This window comes from Mauremys mutica, chromosome 11, assembly GCF_020497125.1.
Source record: "Mauremys mutica isolate MM-2020 ecotype Southern chromosome 11, ASM2049712v1, whole genome shotgun sequence".
Lineage (NCBI taxonomy): Eukaryota > Metazoa > Chordata > Testudines > Geoemydidae > Mauremys > Mauremys mutica.
Genome location: NC_059082.1, coordinates 15975845 through 15993889, shown reverse-complemented (window position 1 = coordinate 15993889; position 18045 = coordinate 15975845). Strand labels below are relative to the sequence as shown.

Here is an 18045-nt window from a genome sequence, read left to right as displayed (position 1 = left end):
GCCTTCCTTTAACAGGCAGCTTTGTATATACATACACTGACTAAAGTATTATTGTGATACATAAAGCAGCAAAGAGTCCTGTGGCACCTTATAGACTAACAGACGTTTTGGAGCATGAGCTTTCGTGGGTGAATACCCACTTCGTCGGATGCATGTCATGCATTAACCCAGGAAAGCTCATGCTCCAAAACGTCTGTTAGTCTATAAGGTGCTGCTTTTACAGATCCAGACTAACACAACTACCCCTCTGATTGTGATACATATATCTCATGCAATGGACTGTGTTTTCCTAATCAATGTTTTTTTAAAAAATATATTTGAATGATAAAAAAGTAGGGTGAAAATCAGAAAAAATGGAAAAATACTTTTTGTAAAACCCAGGAATTTTTCGGTATAAATCGGTTTAAACTGAAAACAAAAGGGCTTGCATGTTATGTAATAGCACTTAAGGACATGACTACAGCTTACAAAGACAGTATTAAAAATGAAATACCAGAGGCTCTCACTTACAAGCAGTTATTCCTGCAAACATCTCAGCAAACCTAGGATTCTGCTCCTGGGAGAAGATAGTGTCTGGCTTCTCCACGGGCTTTCCACCCTCATGAACGTTAGTTGGTATATTTGGAACAGGTACCTGTTGTTGACATAAACAAAAAGAATGTAATTCCCCCCTCTCATATTTGACACAATGAGCTCAAGTATAGTCACAGTGTCTTTTTGTTTTGTTTAGATGCTTAATCACTTTGTGTTTAAAAGATCAGAGACACCAGTATAAAAAAAACACCACCACCCATTCAGAGATATCACCTGAGATAAGTCATAGGAGGACAACCCATCTCTCTGATGTACTTCAAGCTCGGCTTGCTGTTGCTGAAGCTGTCTGCAAATACGAGAGGAAATGACTAGAGTTACAAAAAATATAATTAAGAAACAAAGAGGAGGAGGCTTGGCTCGCTCCTTTAAATTCCCATAGCAAATGTAACCGCTTCCAGAGTCTTTGTTGACAAGCCATTTCCTGCAAAGCCAAAATATTTTTAAAGATTTCGTACTGAGAAAACCTCAAAACACAGTACAGTTCTTGCTGAGCATAACAGGGTCAAACATGCTTTGCACACCAAAAAAACCCCACTGACTTCCAAGGAGTTTTGGGCTGTATCCTGCATTCCTTATGCACCTAACTTTTTCATAAATGTCATTTATTTTTAAAATGCCAATTAGACGTCTTTGCAGATTAAAGAGGAATACGCAGGGACTGTTCCTGCACTTGCTGAGGTCAATATTAAAGTGCCCATTGGCTTGAATGGATGCAGCATCGGGCCCAGAGCAATCAACAGGTGGGAAAATTATTTCCTCGTTTTATAATCTTGCAGACTCCTGTGAAGATTATGGCACTATAATAATAAAATACTATTACTACTTATATAACTCATAGTGGTTTTCATCAGTAGATCTCAAAGCATTTCACAATCTTTTAGTGTATTTATCCTCACAGCACCCTTGAACTGGGGTACAGAGAGGCTAAGTGACTTGCCCAAGGACACACAGTAAGTCTGTGGCAGAGCATGGAATTAAACACAGGTTTGCCGAGTCCTAAGCTAGTGCCTGAACCACTGGACTGTGCTTCCTCTCTAAATAACCCCCCCCCCCGAAGTTATTTAGATTGTCTGGTCATATATCAACGTGTGTATGTGTTGAGGGGGAGTAGTGTATCAAAGCAGATACTTCCATATTACAGATGTGAAGAGTTTGGCAGGGAAATAATTAGAAGAAAGGAAAATGTACTGCATATAAAACCACTCTCAATAACCTACCCCATTCAGCATAATTTTGGTTCTACCCCCCTCTACATCACAATCCAGATTCTATTTATTTTCCCAAAGCTTTGTACAGCAGAGGGTCTCCAGAAATATATTAGTTTTACATTTACTAGAAGACACCTTTTATAGAATCAATGTGTAGACAAATGCTGCAGAAAAAGAGTAATTTTAAACACGATAAAACCCAAAGGAAATAAATAAGTAACTTAAATGAATAAGAATCACTGCAGACATATTCAATAAAAATGAATGAAGAAGCACAATCTACCAAAAATTTCTGTGTAAATCCTTGAAACACAGTGTCAGGCACTGTTACTTAAGCACACCAAATTAGTGAAATACCAGCAGATACAGTTGAAAACTATAATTAATTTGACACATATATTGTCTATAAAGCCTTGGAGGGACACTACTAATACATAAATATATAATCTTATTAGGATTAACTAAGTGTAACTTATGTACTAACATTTTACAAAATATATAATGTTGTTATAGAAATTCATAGATCTTTTATATTTTAAGTTAATATAGCCATTAATATATTTTCTGCATCTTTATCTTCACCACTGTGTTTTTAAAAAGATATAACCCCTTAGGGCACCTAAGTAATAACTTCACAAATATTTGAGCTTGCTACAGTAGCCAATACTTTATGACAATCAGGAAGCTCAGAAACCAGACCACATGAGTTTTTCCTCATTAGGGCTAAAATCTGATTCTGCTAAAGACAACAGCAATGCTCCTCTCCCCCCCATAGACTGCAATGGGATCAAGATTTTTCCTCTAAAATATATCTTACAAAAGCCTCTACTTTTAACTGTCTGCATCCACAAATAAGGTAGTTGAAAATCTTATTCTAAATTATTACATGGCACCCATGACCAGAGTAGGAGAATCTCCCAAGAATTAAGAAAGCAACATCAACACCCCCTCCCCACCAGGTTCCTACCCAAAAGATCACAATAAATTGTATGGCTACATCGTTGGAATTGTATGTGTGGTTTCTGTGTGAGGTACTTACTGAGGGAAAGTCAATTTGAAGAGAACTTTTGCATTTAGTTCTGAATGTGGTAAGATTACTGGTCATTCTTCTCTTTCTGGATAAGGAATTCCATAATGTAGGCCCCGCTGCCATAAAATTCTGTCTACTATGCTCATAAGTCTAATAGTTGAGAAGTTTATGATTCCAGCAGAATGCAGCTGTCATGGGCGGGTATCAGTCCTGGAGAGAGACACGATCCCCCACATAATTAGGGGCCAATCCCATGGTTGACTTTGAGCACTAGGACAAAGACCATGAACTAGATTCTGTATTTAATGAGGAGCCAGTCCTGAGACTGGAGCATTTGGATGGTGTGTTCTGGTGACCTTTGTGGCTAAGCAGATAGGACTGCTGTGTTTTGTACCAGTTGGAACTATTTCTAGGTGAATGGCTTCATTTCTAGTTATGAACTGCAATAACCAAGCCTGCAGGATATAAAGGCATGCAGTACCAGAGCCAGGGCTGTGACCATTAGACTGGGGACACAATCTTTCTGTCTGCCTGCCAGCTGCAGGCAGACAGAAACGGGCATTTTTACTAACACAACTATTCGGGCATTGATTAACACCAAACAGGAAAGACGGTTGCAGACTGACTTAAAAATCTGAGGGAATATGCCCTTGATGGTGGGAGGATCGAGTTTTAGCCAGCTGATCCTCACCCACGTACGGACTGTGGCTAGCGGCTGAGAAAGCTGGGAGATTGTGCTGTTTATGCTGAACATAAAGGAGACTCAGAGCTGGGCGTTGTCCGTGTGCTGCTGTCATTTCAGCCTGTGTTGTCTCAATGGCTCTGCTGACTGTTTTATGTAGATGCTGAATAATATAAGAAAGAAGATTGAGCCTTGGAGACTTCTCAGGTGAGGGCTTTGGAGGTGGAGGAACACTTCACTTGCCCATAACAAGTATTTGGGTTTGGTCTGAGGTGAAGAACCTGAGTAGTTTCTTCGCATTTCTGTTTAAACCTTTTGCCTCTTAAAGGCAGAAGAGGAACGTTTGTCAATGACGCCAAATGTTGCAGGCTGCAAACCCTCCATAAAGTAATACGGTTTCTACAGAATATCAGCATTTATCTGATTTTTTTTTGGCTTCTGATGGCTTAAGACAATTAGAGGTAAATTTGGCTTATACTAGTTCTGCTAATGGTTCCTTTCTGCCTCTTGGTCACATCTAGTGATGCTGTTTATGGCATGAGGGGCTCAAAGACAGATGACCCATCCACTGTGGTCTAACCCAGGGGTTCTCAAACTGGGGGTTGGGACCCCTCTGGGGGTTACGAGCTGTCAACATTCCCAAACCCCGCTTTGCCTCCAGCATTTATAATGATGTTAAATATATAAAAAATGTTTAATGTATAAGGGCGGGGTCGCACTCAGAGGCTTGCTAGGTGAAAGGGGTCACCAGTACAAAAGTCTGAGAATCCCTGGTCTAACCTTTACTATGACTTGTACCCAGTCACCAGAGATATTTTTCACAGGAAGACAGACACCAAGGCTGTGAGACAGAGGTGACAGCAAGACCAGAATTGGGTTGATAGAAAAGTAGGCCACATGTAAATAAGATCCAGTGTTTTGGTGGTAGCAGGCCCCTGGCCTCCTCCTGAAGAAGTACAAGACTTCATAGACAGGAATTGCAAACCATTGGGCCTTTCCCTCAAGCAGGAAGATATTACAGCTGGATGGGTGGTAGTGATGGGAAAAAAGGGGTTCCAGATACCAAGGAGATGGACCTGAACTATCTGGATAATTTGGATAAATTCTGGGCTATGACACAAAAAGTTAGAACCTTATCAAAACCATATTTTAAAGCTGTCCATTACTATCAAAAACTTGAATCAGAGATTCAAATCCCAAACAGCTGGAGACATGTACTGTATAATATAAAATCATTTTTGTATCATGTGGAGCAAACAGAAAAGGTATTTCCCAAGTATTCCTTGGACCATGGATTTTCATTAATAGTTTATCAAATAGAAAATGAGTATGTCTAAAAAAACCACTACTGTATGCAAAGGAATTCTTTATTCAGTAAGCAAACACATGCTTTTCCAACAAAACTCCAGGAAGCAGTTTAATCACTGAAAATATATGGGGAAGTTTTTCCAAACACCATTCTTTGGATGATAAATACCCATTAAATTCAGCTGTTAATGTGAAAGCTAATTACATTGTTTCAATCTTTAGGTCTCTTTTATTAAGTATAAAGTGTGTTCTCAGCCATAGATATACAAATGAGTCAAACAAAATAGCATACTTAATTAACTCTGTTTACCAGCACTTGTCTAACCTGGAACTCCCCCGCCTGTCTCTATTTGAAGATACTCATCAGTAGTACTTATTAACCTACAAAACAAAATAAGTACCACACTAGATCAATATTTGCTTACAAGGCAAACTGTACAAAATCCAGCTAACGATAAAGAACAAGTATTTAAATGCATCTTCTCTGCATTGCATTGTACTGTAAGCTACTCCGTTCTAATTTAATTTTAAAAGTAGGTTGGGTTTCTCATTTTTACTGCAAGTATTAATATCTCAAATGTGGTTTTAGCTCTTTAAGAAAATATGCAATGTTTCAGAGAACAGCCAGGTTTAGATCAGGGGTGGGCACACTACGGCCCGCGGGCTGGATCCGGCCCCTCAGGGCTTTGGATCCGGCCCAAGGCACTGCCGGCACCACGTCCCTGTGGCTCCCGGGTGGGTGTGGGCAGAGGGCTCCGTGCATTGCCTCTGCAAGCAGGCACCACCCCCCGCAGCTCCCATTGGCTGGGAATGGGGAACCACAGCCAATGGGAGCTTCGGGGGAGGTACCTAGAGACGCGGCAAGGGCAGTGCTCCCTAGGGTGACCAGATAGCAAGGATGAAAAATCGGGACAGAAAGTGGGGGGTAATAGGCACCTATACAAGACAAAGCCCCAAATACTGGGACTGTCCCTATAAAATTGGGACATTTGCAGGGCTGGCTCCAGGCACCAGCGCAGCAAGCAGGTACTTGGGCAGCCAATGGAAAGGGGCGGCATGTCCGGCTCTTTGGCGGCAATTTGGCAGCGGGTCCCTCAGTCCCTCTCGGAGGGAAGGACCTGCTGCCGAATTGCCGCCGAAGAATGAAGCAGTGGTGGTAGAAGTGCCAATCACGGCTCTCCCCCCCCCACCCCACTGCTTGGGGCAGCAAAAAAGCTGGAGCCGGCCCTGAACATCTGGTCACCCTAGTGCATGCAGATCCCTCCGCCCCTCCCCTTCCCCCAGGGGCCGTAGTGCTTCCTGGAGCAGTGTGGGGCCTGCTGCCACCCCAGAGCCGCTTGAGGTAAGCGGTGCCGGGCGAGAGCCCAAACCCCTTCTGCCCCCCAACTCCCTGCCCTGAGCCCCCTCATAACCTCGCACCTCTCCTCCACCCCAATCCCTTGCCCTGAGCCCCTTCCTGCACACCGTATCCCCTCCCACACCCCACACTCCCTCCTGTACCCCAACCCCCTGCCCTGCATACAATTTCCCCACCCAGATGTGGCCCTTGGCCCAAAAAGTTTGCCCACCCCTGGTTTAGATACTCCCTCACCGCCTGCCCTTTTGAATGGATGATTATTACATATAGATCCTTTTAGTCATTAGATTTCCAGATCAGATCTGTAACAATGGGACAAGCCAGGATGGTTTTGGTTTTGGAAAAATTCAATCCTCTTGTTTTGGTTTGCAAGTGAAAGCCAAAACTGGCCCTGCTTTTGATTTTAGGATTCATGGCTTAGAGGAAGCCATGAAAGATGAATTTTCTGGTTCAAAAGATGATATCCTACATGGCAAGTGGAATACTGTCTGGGTCAACTGAGAATTCCCCAGGTAACTGCTGGAATTCCTGGCTCACGATGGGAGTCCCTGTGAAAACCTCTCACTGTGCTGAGGATGTTTTGTGAACCTGAAGGATTTAATTGCTAATACGGATTTATCTAAGCAAATACTGGAATAAAAGACTCTGTACAAGTTTCCTTTTGAAATTGGAGAATTTTCTAGTTGAATGCATGTCTCTCTCTGTATAAACTCTGGAATCACCAGCCTATTGTCCTGGCTTCAAAGTGGTCAAGAAGAATTCAAACTTTAGAGAGTGCAGTTTTCTTGCTGGGGAGAAATGAGTGGATGCAGACTTGAGATATCACCCCTAGTCTACTTTTATTAGTAATAGATGCCCATAGTCCCAGTTACGACTTTGAAAGTAAGGTTTATGATATCTTCACTATCATGGGCTAGAATCTCACTGAAACAGCTGATTTCACAAGTGTTCTACTGCACCCGAATCAGAGTCAGCAATCAACCATACCAGAGCTGACCACTGATTCAGCCAGAATTCCGCCTCTGGTAGCAACCTGCATCAGATCTTTCAGAGGACTGCAACTCTACCACTAAAATATTTCAAGACCAACAGAAGTCCAGGATACATCAATACACACAATAATCCAACCAGGTTTATGAAAAATGAAAGCATCAACATCTCTAAAGGTCAGGAAACAACCCATTTCTGCTCGTTCTGTTCGTTCAGCTCAGGGTAGATGGGTTCATTCAAAGGCAGCTCAACCTGTGCGTTAAATAAATGTTAGTCAATTTTTTCTGGAACTCAAAGAGGAAGAAGATGTGGGGAGATGACGTGTAGAGGTCTCCTTTTCAGCTGAACACAGTACAAATGCTAAACATTAAATACTTCATTTCTGCAGGAAGTTTCTTTTGGATGATTACATCCAAAAGACACCAAGCGAACCTTTTTTTTTTTTGGCATGGTACTAAATGAACATTTGACTCCAAAGTTCAATTATCCTTCCACACAGAAACTAAGCTGGGAAAGTCAACTGCTTCAAGTCCCAAAGCAATATTCTAAAAAACAACTATGACCATCACTGCCCTCTACAGTCCTCTTGGAAAACAAGCTGCATTTACTGGGCAACACAAAATGAGAACAACTTTCTATTAATAGAGAGCACTGGCAGGCAAAACAGACTTCTCTCTAAATTCAATTGATGGCTATTTATCTACATGTATCTATATAGCAAATCAAATGTATTAACATAGCATCAGCCTCAGGTCAGAGTGCCTATAAGATTAATACATGTTTTAAAACTAACACAACTCAGTAAAATGAATACAAATTTTAAAATGAAAAAGAGAAAAGAAAAAAGACAAAAAGCCCCACAAAATAAACCCTTCCTCCAAGATCTTTAAAATTATCACCCTAAAACAAATTCTAAAAATAAAACAACAAGGGTTAGAAATACATTATTTAAGCTAAGGCGCATGCTTTTTTCTTGTTTTTGTGGCTGATCAGGCAAAGAGGGCCACAGCCCATACAATCAAAACATTTTCACTACATAACCAGTATTCTAGTTTTTAAGCTGGTGAGGTAAAAGGCATCAGAGCCAGGAATGGGGCTAACCACTTATTTTTTAGGTGATCACAGAGGTTTTAAGAAAGTAGAGCATGTGATAAATCTTCAATCTGGCCAGACCTACATAAACAAAGACAATTACGTCTCACAATAAACGCATATCTCCTTTCTAGGTAAGCCATCTGCATAGTTTGAAAATGCATAGTTGTAAAGGCCCTTTTTAACCTATGATTGTTCATCATTTCCAAATATGGCTATTCTTTAAATCAGAAAGCCCAGGGGACATATTTGTTGTGTGGACAACTGCCATATCCAGCTGTTTGCAAACATTTTCTGCTCTGAGTTTGTGTAAAGATATAGAGACAGACAGACATTGAAACTAGGATTTTTAAAAGGATATTGTAGAAATATAGAATAGAATTAAACTTATGTTTACCTGGTCCCTTGTCTCAAAGAAATAATTATGGCCAAATTTTTAAGCACTCTTGAGCCAAATACTATGGTGTTAGATGCATTATAAAACGTACAGACAAATCAAAACCTGCTTCTGATTTTGCACACACAGTTGACTGCATCTGTAAAAGAGAATATGCACCCGTTGTGTCTTCAAGTAAATCAGTCTGTTGGGCCCAGTGTCCATGTGCAAATTAACCACCTGTGCATACAAGAGATGCACCTCCACTGATTCAGTTGCAGTTAGACATGCAAAAAATGGGCATGCAAATCAGAGGCTAATTCTGAAAAGCTGCCCTTTACTTTGCCCCAAAGTATCCAGAAACTAACGTATCCAGAAACTAACGTATCCATACACAGGCGAAGCACAGCAATAGCGAGTGAGCCATAACAGCAAGAATTGCACTGTGCATGTGTGTATGGAGAGGAGAAGAAATGGGGAAAATAAAAAAATAAGTGAGTTGAACACAACATAGATAGATATATTCTGTTCCTTCTAATCTAGTACTGAAATTTACAAACTTAAAAAAAAAGTTTGTTTTTTTTAAATTGCATCACAGATCTCCAAAAAAAGGGAAGGCAAAACATATTTAGTAATGTCATTTTGTATGAGATAACATGGAAACATCATCTGTCGAACTAACAGCACCCAATCTCCTTATTAGGGCAACATCTCTGGTTTGTTTTTAAAACCAAGTAAGGATAGATATGACAGGATCCAGATACTGGCACAATTTTATTTATCCCAGTCTGTGCTAGGGAGCCAAGGTATCTTGAAAAGGAAAGTATGGAACAATAGTCAACACTACTTAATCTATAGGTCAAAATTTAGATCTCTGGACCCTGGGAACAAAAGCCAATTATTTCAGTTGGTATCCAGTTATCAGCAATTGTCTCTAATTATGCATGCCTGTTTTCATGTATGCAAATGATTATGTGCAAAAGTATGGGTGTGCATCTCTTCCCCCTCACCCCAACTACATAAATATTTGGGTGTGCAAATAAGGCAGCTGAATAACCAGCTCCCTGATTTCAATACACAAGATTTATTTGCTCCAAATGGGCAGTATGTCCTTTTTTTCAGGCACAGTTGATATGTTACCAACAAGGGTTTTAGCTGGCAACTAAAGAGACCTCAGAGCCAATTCTAACCATTTATTTTAAGTATTGTTAGGTCAGTGCATAACAGAACAGTGCATACCTCAATCTGTAAATAAGCCCTTTTCAGCTTGATCACAAACAACTTACATTGTTTGACACAGTCCTGAAGTTAGTTTACAATTTGGTACATTTATAGGGCTTTGTATATTTTCACTGTAACTTTTGTTCTCTTTTTTCCACAGAGGAACTTCTTATTTTTAATAACATTATTTTTGCCCATAAATTTCCAGTACATTTGAACATCTGTTCATCTGTCTGGCAGATCAGATTTTTGCTGACTTAAGCTAACATTATAGTTGTTTGTTAGGACACTACAAAAATAATATTCTTTGCTGAACAATTCTTGTAAAGGTTACATCTTTCTGGTAACTTAGCAAATTAGCCTTTTTGATTCTCAGCATGACTCCTAGGGCACTTTGGGAGCAGGGGCGGCTCTAGGAATTCCGCCGCCCCAAGCAGGGGGGCGCGCCGCGGGGCGCGCTCTGGCGGTCGCTGGTCACGCGGCTCCGGGGGACCTCTTGCAGACGTGCCTGCAGAGGATCCGCTGGTCCCGCGGCTCTGGTGGACCTCCCATAGGCATGCCTGCGGATGCTCCACCGGAGCCGCGGGACCAGCGGATCCTCCGCAGGCATTTCTGCGGGAGGTCCACCGGAGCTGCGGGACATCCGCTGGAGCCACCTGCCGCCCTCCCGGCAAAATGCCGCCCCAAGCGCGCGCTTGGCGCGCTGGGGTCTGGAGGCGGCCCTGTTTGGGACTTTAACTCATAACCAAGTTACAGGCCTTATAAACTCTGGTGCATAGGCTAACAGGTAGAATATGCAAAAATGGGTACAGGAGGGTGAGGCTGGGTTACAAGCGGCCTTAGTGTCCAACTCTATGTCATTGTCAAAACGCTCTCCTAAGCAACAAGGGTAGAACAGGGGTAGGCAACCTATGGCACGGGTGCCGAAGGTGGCATGCGAGCTGATTTTCAGTGGCACTCACACTGCCTGGATCCTGGCCACTGGCCAGGGGAGCTCTGCATTTTAATTTTAAATAAAGCTTCTTAACCATTTAAAAAACCTTATTTACTTTACATACAACAATAGTTTAGTTATATATTATAGACTTATAGATAGAGACCTTCTAAAAACGTTAAAATGTATTACTGGCACGCAAAACCTTAAATTAGAGTGAATAAATGAAGACTCGGCACACCACTTCTGAAAGGTTGCTGACCCCTGAGGTAGAATACAGGGTGATAGTTGAAACAGAGGAAGAACACTTACCATATTTATAAAATGCAAAGCCAGAGGAGAGTTTGTTGTGATAGTGAAATTATCAGTGCCTATCTACATTAGTTAAGTGCCTGTTTGAGATCTCCATTACACATTCTAACAGGTTTGTAACACAGATCTCAAACTTTCCCTTTGAATTTTAAACTTGTTAAAAAAACACCCAGTTTAGTCCAAAGCACATTTTAAAACATCAGATTATTATTTTATTGGGAAAAGATCCATAACAGAAGAAAACATCTCAGGTTAGCTTCTGCAGCTGCTGGCTCTGAAAGTCTGTGTTATGAGGTTATGCTGCACTGGATTCTGAGGGGAACTTCTTTGGAAGCAGCTCTACAATACCAGTTTGGGGATTAAACATCTTAAACCTTTCTCATGGGTGTAGTCACAGATTGTGCCCAGAATAATTCAGACTCTCAGTGATTTGAGCACATGGCTCTAAAGGACTGGGGTGGCATTAAGCTGCCAATTTAACACATGCTGCTGCTGTGATCCTGCCAATGAAAAGAATCAAAGGAGCTGTTCATCTTTGTAACCTCTACCCCAACTCCAAGTAAGTGCCAACCTTCTCCTACCATGGGCCGTTCAGGAGTTACTCTAGCAAACTATTGCTGGCTGCAAGGTAGTAGGGATGAGTCAAGGAGAAGAGGACCAGGTCTAGGACATGTACACAGTTATGGCACACAAGAAGCAGGAAACTTGTTTACATGAACTTGCCATTCCTTTAAGCAGCTCTGCAGCTTTCCCTTTGGGCTTATGAACTGGGCTAACTTTTCTGCAGTCTCACAACTGAACTGAACTGAACTGGATCTGCACTAGCTACCATGAGGAGAAAATCGCCAACCCTTATTATTAATTCTCTAAGCTATCCTGCTCTGGGCAGATGTGGTGTTGCTGGAGGCCTTATCCAAGCCTTCAGTGCAGGCTGGATCAAGCCTGTTGGGCTTTTCTGATTTCATGAGTTACAGTTATTTGTTTTTAATCTGCGATGCACCCATATGCTAATGACACATCATATGCAGCAATATATGGTAAACTGAAACATTTATTTGTGAGAACTTGTACTGTAGGCAACCCGACTACCATTTGGGATAAGCATAAATGAATGCAACTAGAAATAAGCCACCATGAGAACCCATGTAAAAACTCAAATTCAGGTTATAACAGTAGGGTTAAATTCTTTAAAAAAAAGCGTTTCAAGCTCCATGAAAAGAACATACTTAACGTTCGTGTTGGTGCAAATGATGTATTCAATCTCATCAGAATAAGGATTCTGAAAAGTGAAGCTGCTGGTCCTGATTAACATCCACTCCCGGTTTTTGGTACGAAAACGATACATCACAGATAGGACTTGGCCTTTCAGTTTAACAACCTGAAAAAGTTTTTGTAAAGGTTAGAGACAACAGACTGATACCTGATGTAGAAACAAATAATACACCACCAATAACTAGTTGATTTCAGACTGAAACTGTGCAAAGATACAGATACAATTTGGATGTATTCTTTATACAAACCCAACAACCCAAATCCATTCTCTGTTTGCAATTAGCCCCGTAAGGACTAAACCGACATATCAAGGATTACAAAATACCCTCTTCCAATTTACATATAAAGACCAATGGATTGTGTCTTTATCCCAATGGGAAGGCATTACAACAAGGCTTTACCGTGGAACACATATCAAAATATATTATGAGAGAAATAAAACCACAGCATCTTTTATCATATGAATATTTACAAATAATCAGAAAACAAATTTTGCACAATGTACAAAACAAATGCCAAGAGAAAACACTAATTTTCACGAGGTTGTCTGACTACTTACAATTCCACTTGGCTGCTTGGCTACCTGTTATATTTGCATTGCACCACTCACACTTTAGTATCATAGCTAAGGAAAAACTCTAAGGAAGGGGTACTTAGGAAACACACTTTACTTTTCTTCAAAACATGCTAAAAGTCAGACACGCTTCCATTGCAATGTTTAAAATTTTCTGTCAGATGTGGCATGCCAAAGCATCTGATTCTGAAGCACCTCTGTCTGAATAGGTGTCTATAACCATTTAAATTCCTGAACGTCTATCTCCCATATCCCCCTGGGTAAAGTCTATCAATATATCCCTAGGCTACATCCATTCTTCTTGGATGTTTTTGAAAGACAGCACAGTCAAAGCAGCTGGAGCCCATACAACTGCTCATTACAGTCATGTCTTTTGATGTCTGGATGGTCAAGACATATCTACCCATCTTCTGGGTTGGAAGATTCTTTGTTCTCATGTAGTTCACACATTCAGACACAATCTAGCTATAGGCTCCAAATACATTATATGCTCCCCTCTTGCGATACCCATGAACATCACCACACAAATATAAGGTTCTTCAAAAATCTATTCCCTCTCTCAAGAAGCGCCCGTTCTTATCTCGCCATGTGAGGAAGTTACATGCATAAATCCTTGAGCACTGAGAAAGAGCAAACCACAGGGAGTTATGGACATACAGCCAAAGGGCCTTTGGTCAATTTTTACGATGGAAAACCAACTCAAGTCAACTGAACTTTAGGGCATTTTAAGTCTCCTTTGTTCTGCTCATTAGCTGGGGCCGAGGATCTGGCTCTGCTCCTGTATTCCTTGTATAGCCAAATCTTCCATTGGACTCCTCACTTGTTCTTAGCAGGGATAGTGACTGTTTTAAAGTTTTGCCTATTTCTTTCCTGCATGTAGGTAGGCACAAAAACAAGTTTATTTCAGGTTTTGTCTCCATTGTACCATCATTTTTACAACAAATAAAGAAAAAAAAGTGGCATAGAACAGCACTGAATTTATCCAGCTGCTTTAAACTCCCATATAACATAACAATTCTCCAATAAATGATTAAGGGCTTAGAATTCTTCCCCTTGGGATTTCTTCAAACACTGATCTCATGAATAAGCACCGACAGGAAAATATTGGCCAGGATAAAGATGATGAAAATCCATAGTCACCCCACTAAACAGGTGAGACAATTGCCAGAGGGCGGAAAAAGAAACAAGAGCGATTTGAATGCAGAAATAAAAAGTACTGTTTAAACCTGTACAAAGTAATAGGAATAAACCTGGGAGAAGAAATCAGGAAGAACATTACAAAACTCTACCAAGAAAACCCTTGAGTAAGAAACCCAGCACTAAGAACAAAAACTACAGAAGAAAAAGGTTAACTGAAGATCTAGAAAAAGACAGGAAGGACGTGACAGGGACAAGATAAATAATTACGTAAGTGAAAGGCAGAGACAAAAAACCACGAGGAGGCATAGGGTGAGCACACTGCCCCAGCTGGTACTGCTGTGGGGAAAAAAGTCTTTGTCTCTGGTGTGCTAGGCATGAACACCTGAGAGGAACATATGTCTGCAACTGCTCGAAGAAGAAATATAGCTTCTCCGGGTTTTGGTATGACTTACATCATATGATGAGACTTGGAAACAAACAAACAAGCAAAACAGTAAATCGAGACAAAGGACATCTCTAAGACTGTGAATAATTAGCATGGCAATGTGCCAGCATTTTCACAAGGAAGAGGGATGGAAGACAGGCCATGCTTATAGTGGAACGAACACTCTGAATACCTGCTTCATTATAATACAACTTAAGGCTTTTTTGACAAAGACGGAGTAACAAGTTAACATTGTTATCTAAACCAGAATTGGGATGTTTGGTAATACAGGACCAAAGTTCCACCCTTGGTTGCACAAGTTCCTCTGAAGTCAATGATAGTTGTGTGTGTGTGCGTGTGTGTGTGTGTGTGTGTGTGTGTGTGTGTGTGTGTGTGTGTGTGTGTGTGTGTGTGTGTGTGTAATAAAGGAAGAATTTGTCACAAGAGTGGAATCTTGTCCTACAGGGGACACAATGAGGCTTTGATGACGAAACAACAGATGATCCCAGAATGGACCATCCGATCCCAAACCCCATGAACTCTCTTGAAAGCTTGGCTCTGGATCCAAATTTTGCGGCTTGGGCCCATCTCTCACTGTGACATACACAACTGACTTTAAAACAGAAATAAACTAAACAAATAAGTTCTAAAGCAGTGGTCCTCAACCAGCAATCCAGGGCGCCTGGGGGGCCGCAAGCAGGTTTCAGGGGGGCTGCCAAGCAGGGCTGGCGTTAGACTCGCTAGGGCCGAGTGCAGAAAGTCAAAGCCCTGAGGCTGAAGCCAAAGCCTGAGCAACTCAGCTTTGCGATGCCCCCTGTGGCATGGGGCCCTGGGCAATTGCTACCCCTTAACGCCAGCCCTGACTTTGATATGCAGAACAACTGTTTTTGTGGCACAGCTGGGCTGTGGAATTTTTATAGCACGTGGTGGGGCTGCGGGGAGGCTCAGAAAGAAAAAGATTGAGAACCCCTGGTGTAAAGAACCTTTCCTCTCATAGCTGCACTGTGATCATGTTATGTCTTGTCCATTATCTGATAGTCTGGGTCTAATTCAGAAGAAATGTTACGTTTCTTGAGATCCGGCTAAGCCATTCAGCTGAAACTTAGCTGGACCACATGCAATTATTTTCTGCAGTTTTACAGCAGGCTAGGTCATGTAATGCCTCAGGAAGGAAGGAGGAGATTCTATGCAAATAAACGCTGCACCCCATAGTGGAATCCTAATCCTGACTCATTAGGATTTGTTTGTTTATTAGTGTCTGTAGCCTGACTTTGCTAACAAGAGTTATCCTTGAAGAAATCTGGTGTTTACTCCATCTGGCTGCTGACAAGCAGTTTGGGCGGGAGAATTGCTCTAACCTGATTTTTTCAAAAGGTTCTATTTTAAATTGATCCACTGGATCCCTGGTTACATAGACAGAACATAAGGAAGAGAGACAAACTCCATTAATGCCCAGAATAATAAAACCTATTCATCCTACTAACTATGCCCAGAACAATAAAACCTATTCATCCTCCTGAAAGCTCAGGGTTAATGTTTTACTTAAAATACATCCTTTTGTAGTTTCAATCCAATAAACCACATCCTTTTATCAACAAATGTTCTACCACCACACCCACTGCAAAGAATACAGAACTTGTGTTGGTGTCCATTCTGAACGTTTTCCTACTGGATATTAGATAGCTGTCCTCTGGAACCTTTTGATACAGAACTCTATTTGTTGTTCTTGGCCTTGAGAACATATCATTCTGCCTTAATTTTCCCACCCCGATGAATGAATTTATCTTCTCAAGGAAGTAAAGGCTCTGAGATGGATGCTGGCAATCAACCAACAACTGCAAATCCCTCTCACTCTGCTATGCACCAACCTGCTTTTGACAGCATCAGCAATTTAAAAATGTCAACTTTACAGAGGATTTTAAACAAAGGTCGCTGGAAATAATAGTTACCATTTTAATAAAAAAAATTCTTAAGGCCAAACTACCAATAACAAAACAAAACTAACGATCTATTGCTCTGCAATCTGAAATAAGCAAACACTAACTTTGTAATAATATATAAAGCATGGGAGTCTTTGGTGGGAAAAACCTGAACTGTCTTAAAACAGTGCACACAAACACAACAACACAAGAAAATTCAAAGCTAATGTTTAACCTCTATTAAAAAACAAAAAAATTCTTCAGAAATGAAAACCATCTGGTGTATGGTTAAATTGTTTAATTCAGTCTTTAAGTCATTGATGGAAACAGCTTGGATTGCATTGCTACTGTACTGAATATAAATATTCAAAGAAAGAATTCTCCACCAAAATAGAGGCAAAATGATTTAGTGGATTGAACCTGGGCTGCAAAGCCTAGAACTCCACACTTTAATCTCTGGCTCTTCCAACAGCTTGCAGTGTGACCCTGAACAAGACACTTAAGCCTTGATCCATCAAAATACTTAAAACTAATGAATAACTACAAGCACGTGAATAGTTCCAATGGAGTCAATGGCTGAACTCCCACGGACTTCAATGGTGCAGTATCAGGAGGCCCTTATGGCCTGATCTAACTCCAACTGAAGTCACTGAGTGCATAATCATTAACTTCCATTGCAGCTAGATTGGGCGTCTCCGGGTATGTTTACACTGGAGTCAGGATGTGCGATTGTTTACAGTATATGTAGACATACCCAAGCTAGCTTTCATCTAGCTGGCTTGCTAAAAATAGCAGTGAAGCTGTGCCAACACAAGCGGCAGCATGGGCTAGCCATCCAAGAATGTACCCAGGGTCCTGGGCAGGCTTGTACTTAGGTGGCTAGCCCGTGATGCTGAAACTTCACAGCTGTTTTTAGCAAGCTCGCTAAATCAAAGCTAGCCCAGTTATATATCTACACATGCTGCAATCACACTCCTGACTGCAGCACAGACATAACCTCTGAGTTGCAGATTCACAGTCTATAAAATGGGACTAGTATTGTATGAATTATCTTCCTCATACAGGTTTTATGGGGTTTAATTAGTTTTGTGCCATGCTTTAAATAGATAATCGTCTATATAAATCCACTGCTAACCTGAATCCAGACTGAGAACCACTTCCATATGTTATGTGCCTTTTATTACTTTATTCTGTATTTCATTTCTTTAAATGATTTATAGAGGGCCAAATTCATAGCTGGGTAAAACTGGGACTGCTCTACTGAAGTTTATGGAGTGGTGCCAATTTACACCAGCAGAGAATTTAGACCACAGGATCTATTATAGATGGGATTTTCAAAAGCACTCAGTGCTGGCCTGTGGGTATTCCCATAGAAGTCAATGGTGAAATTCCCACTGACATTATTGGTAGCGGAGTTAGGCCAACCCTGAGTGTATCTGAAAATTCCTCTCTCTGGGTGTGTATGTTCCTGTATCTGTTTCTGATTTGCTGTTTTAGTATTTTCCTCTTAAATATCTGGTTTAAAAAACACATGGGAATGGAGCCAGTTTCAACTCAAAAAAACATATTCTTGCTGAAGACAACCAACCCCTTGTGGCTCCTATTGACTTCA

At 41.1% G+C, this 18045-nt stretch overlaps 1 protein-coding gene across 3 annotated transcripts in view; it reads right to left on the bottom strand.

Moving 5' to 3' along the window:
* ARNT2 (aryl hydrocarbon receptor nuclear translocator 2) overlaps positions 1-18045 on the bottom strand; it is a 185329-nt gene that overhangs the window by 26163 nt on the left and 141121 nt on the right. For all 3 annotated transcript variants that reach the window (XM_044979469.1, XM_044979470.1, XM_044979472.1), the window contains 3 exons: positions 12331-12482; positions 808-880; positions 511-634 (listed from right to left, as the gene is read on the bottom strand). In XM_044979469.1, coding sequence (XP_044835404.1) covers positions 511-634; positions 808-880; positions 12331-12482 — 349 coding nt within the window. The remainder of the gene's footprint in view (positions 1-510; positions 635-807; positions 881-12330; positions 12483-18045) is intronic.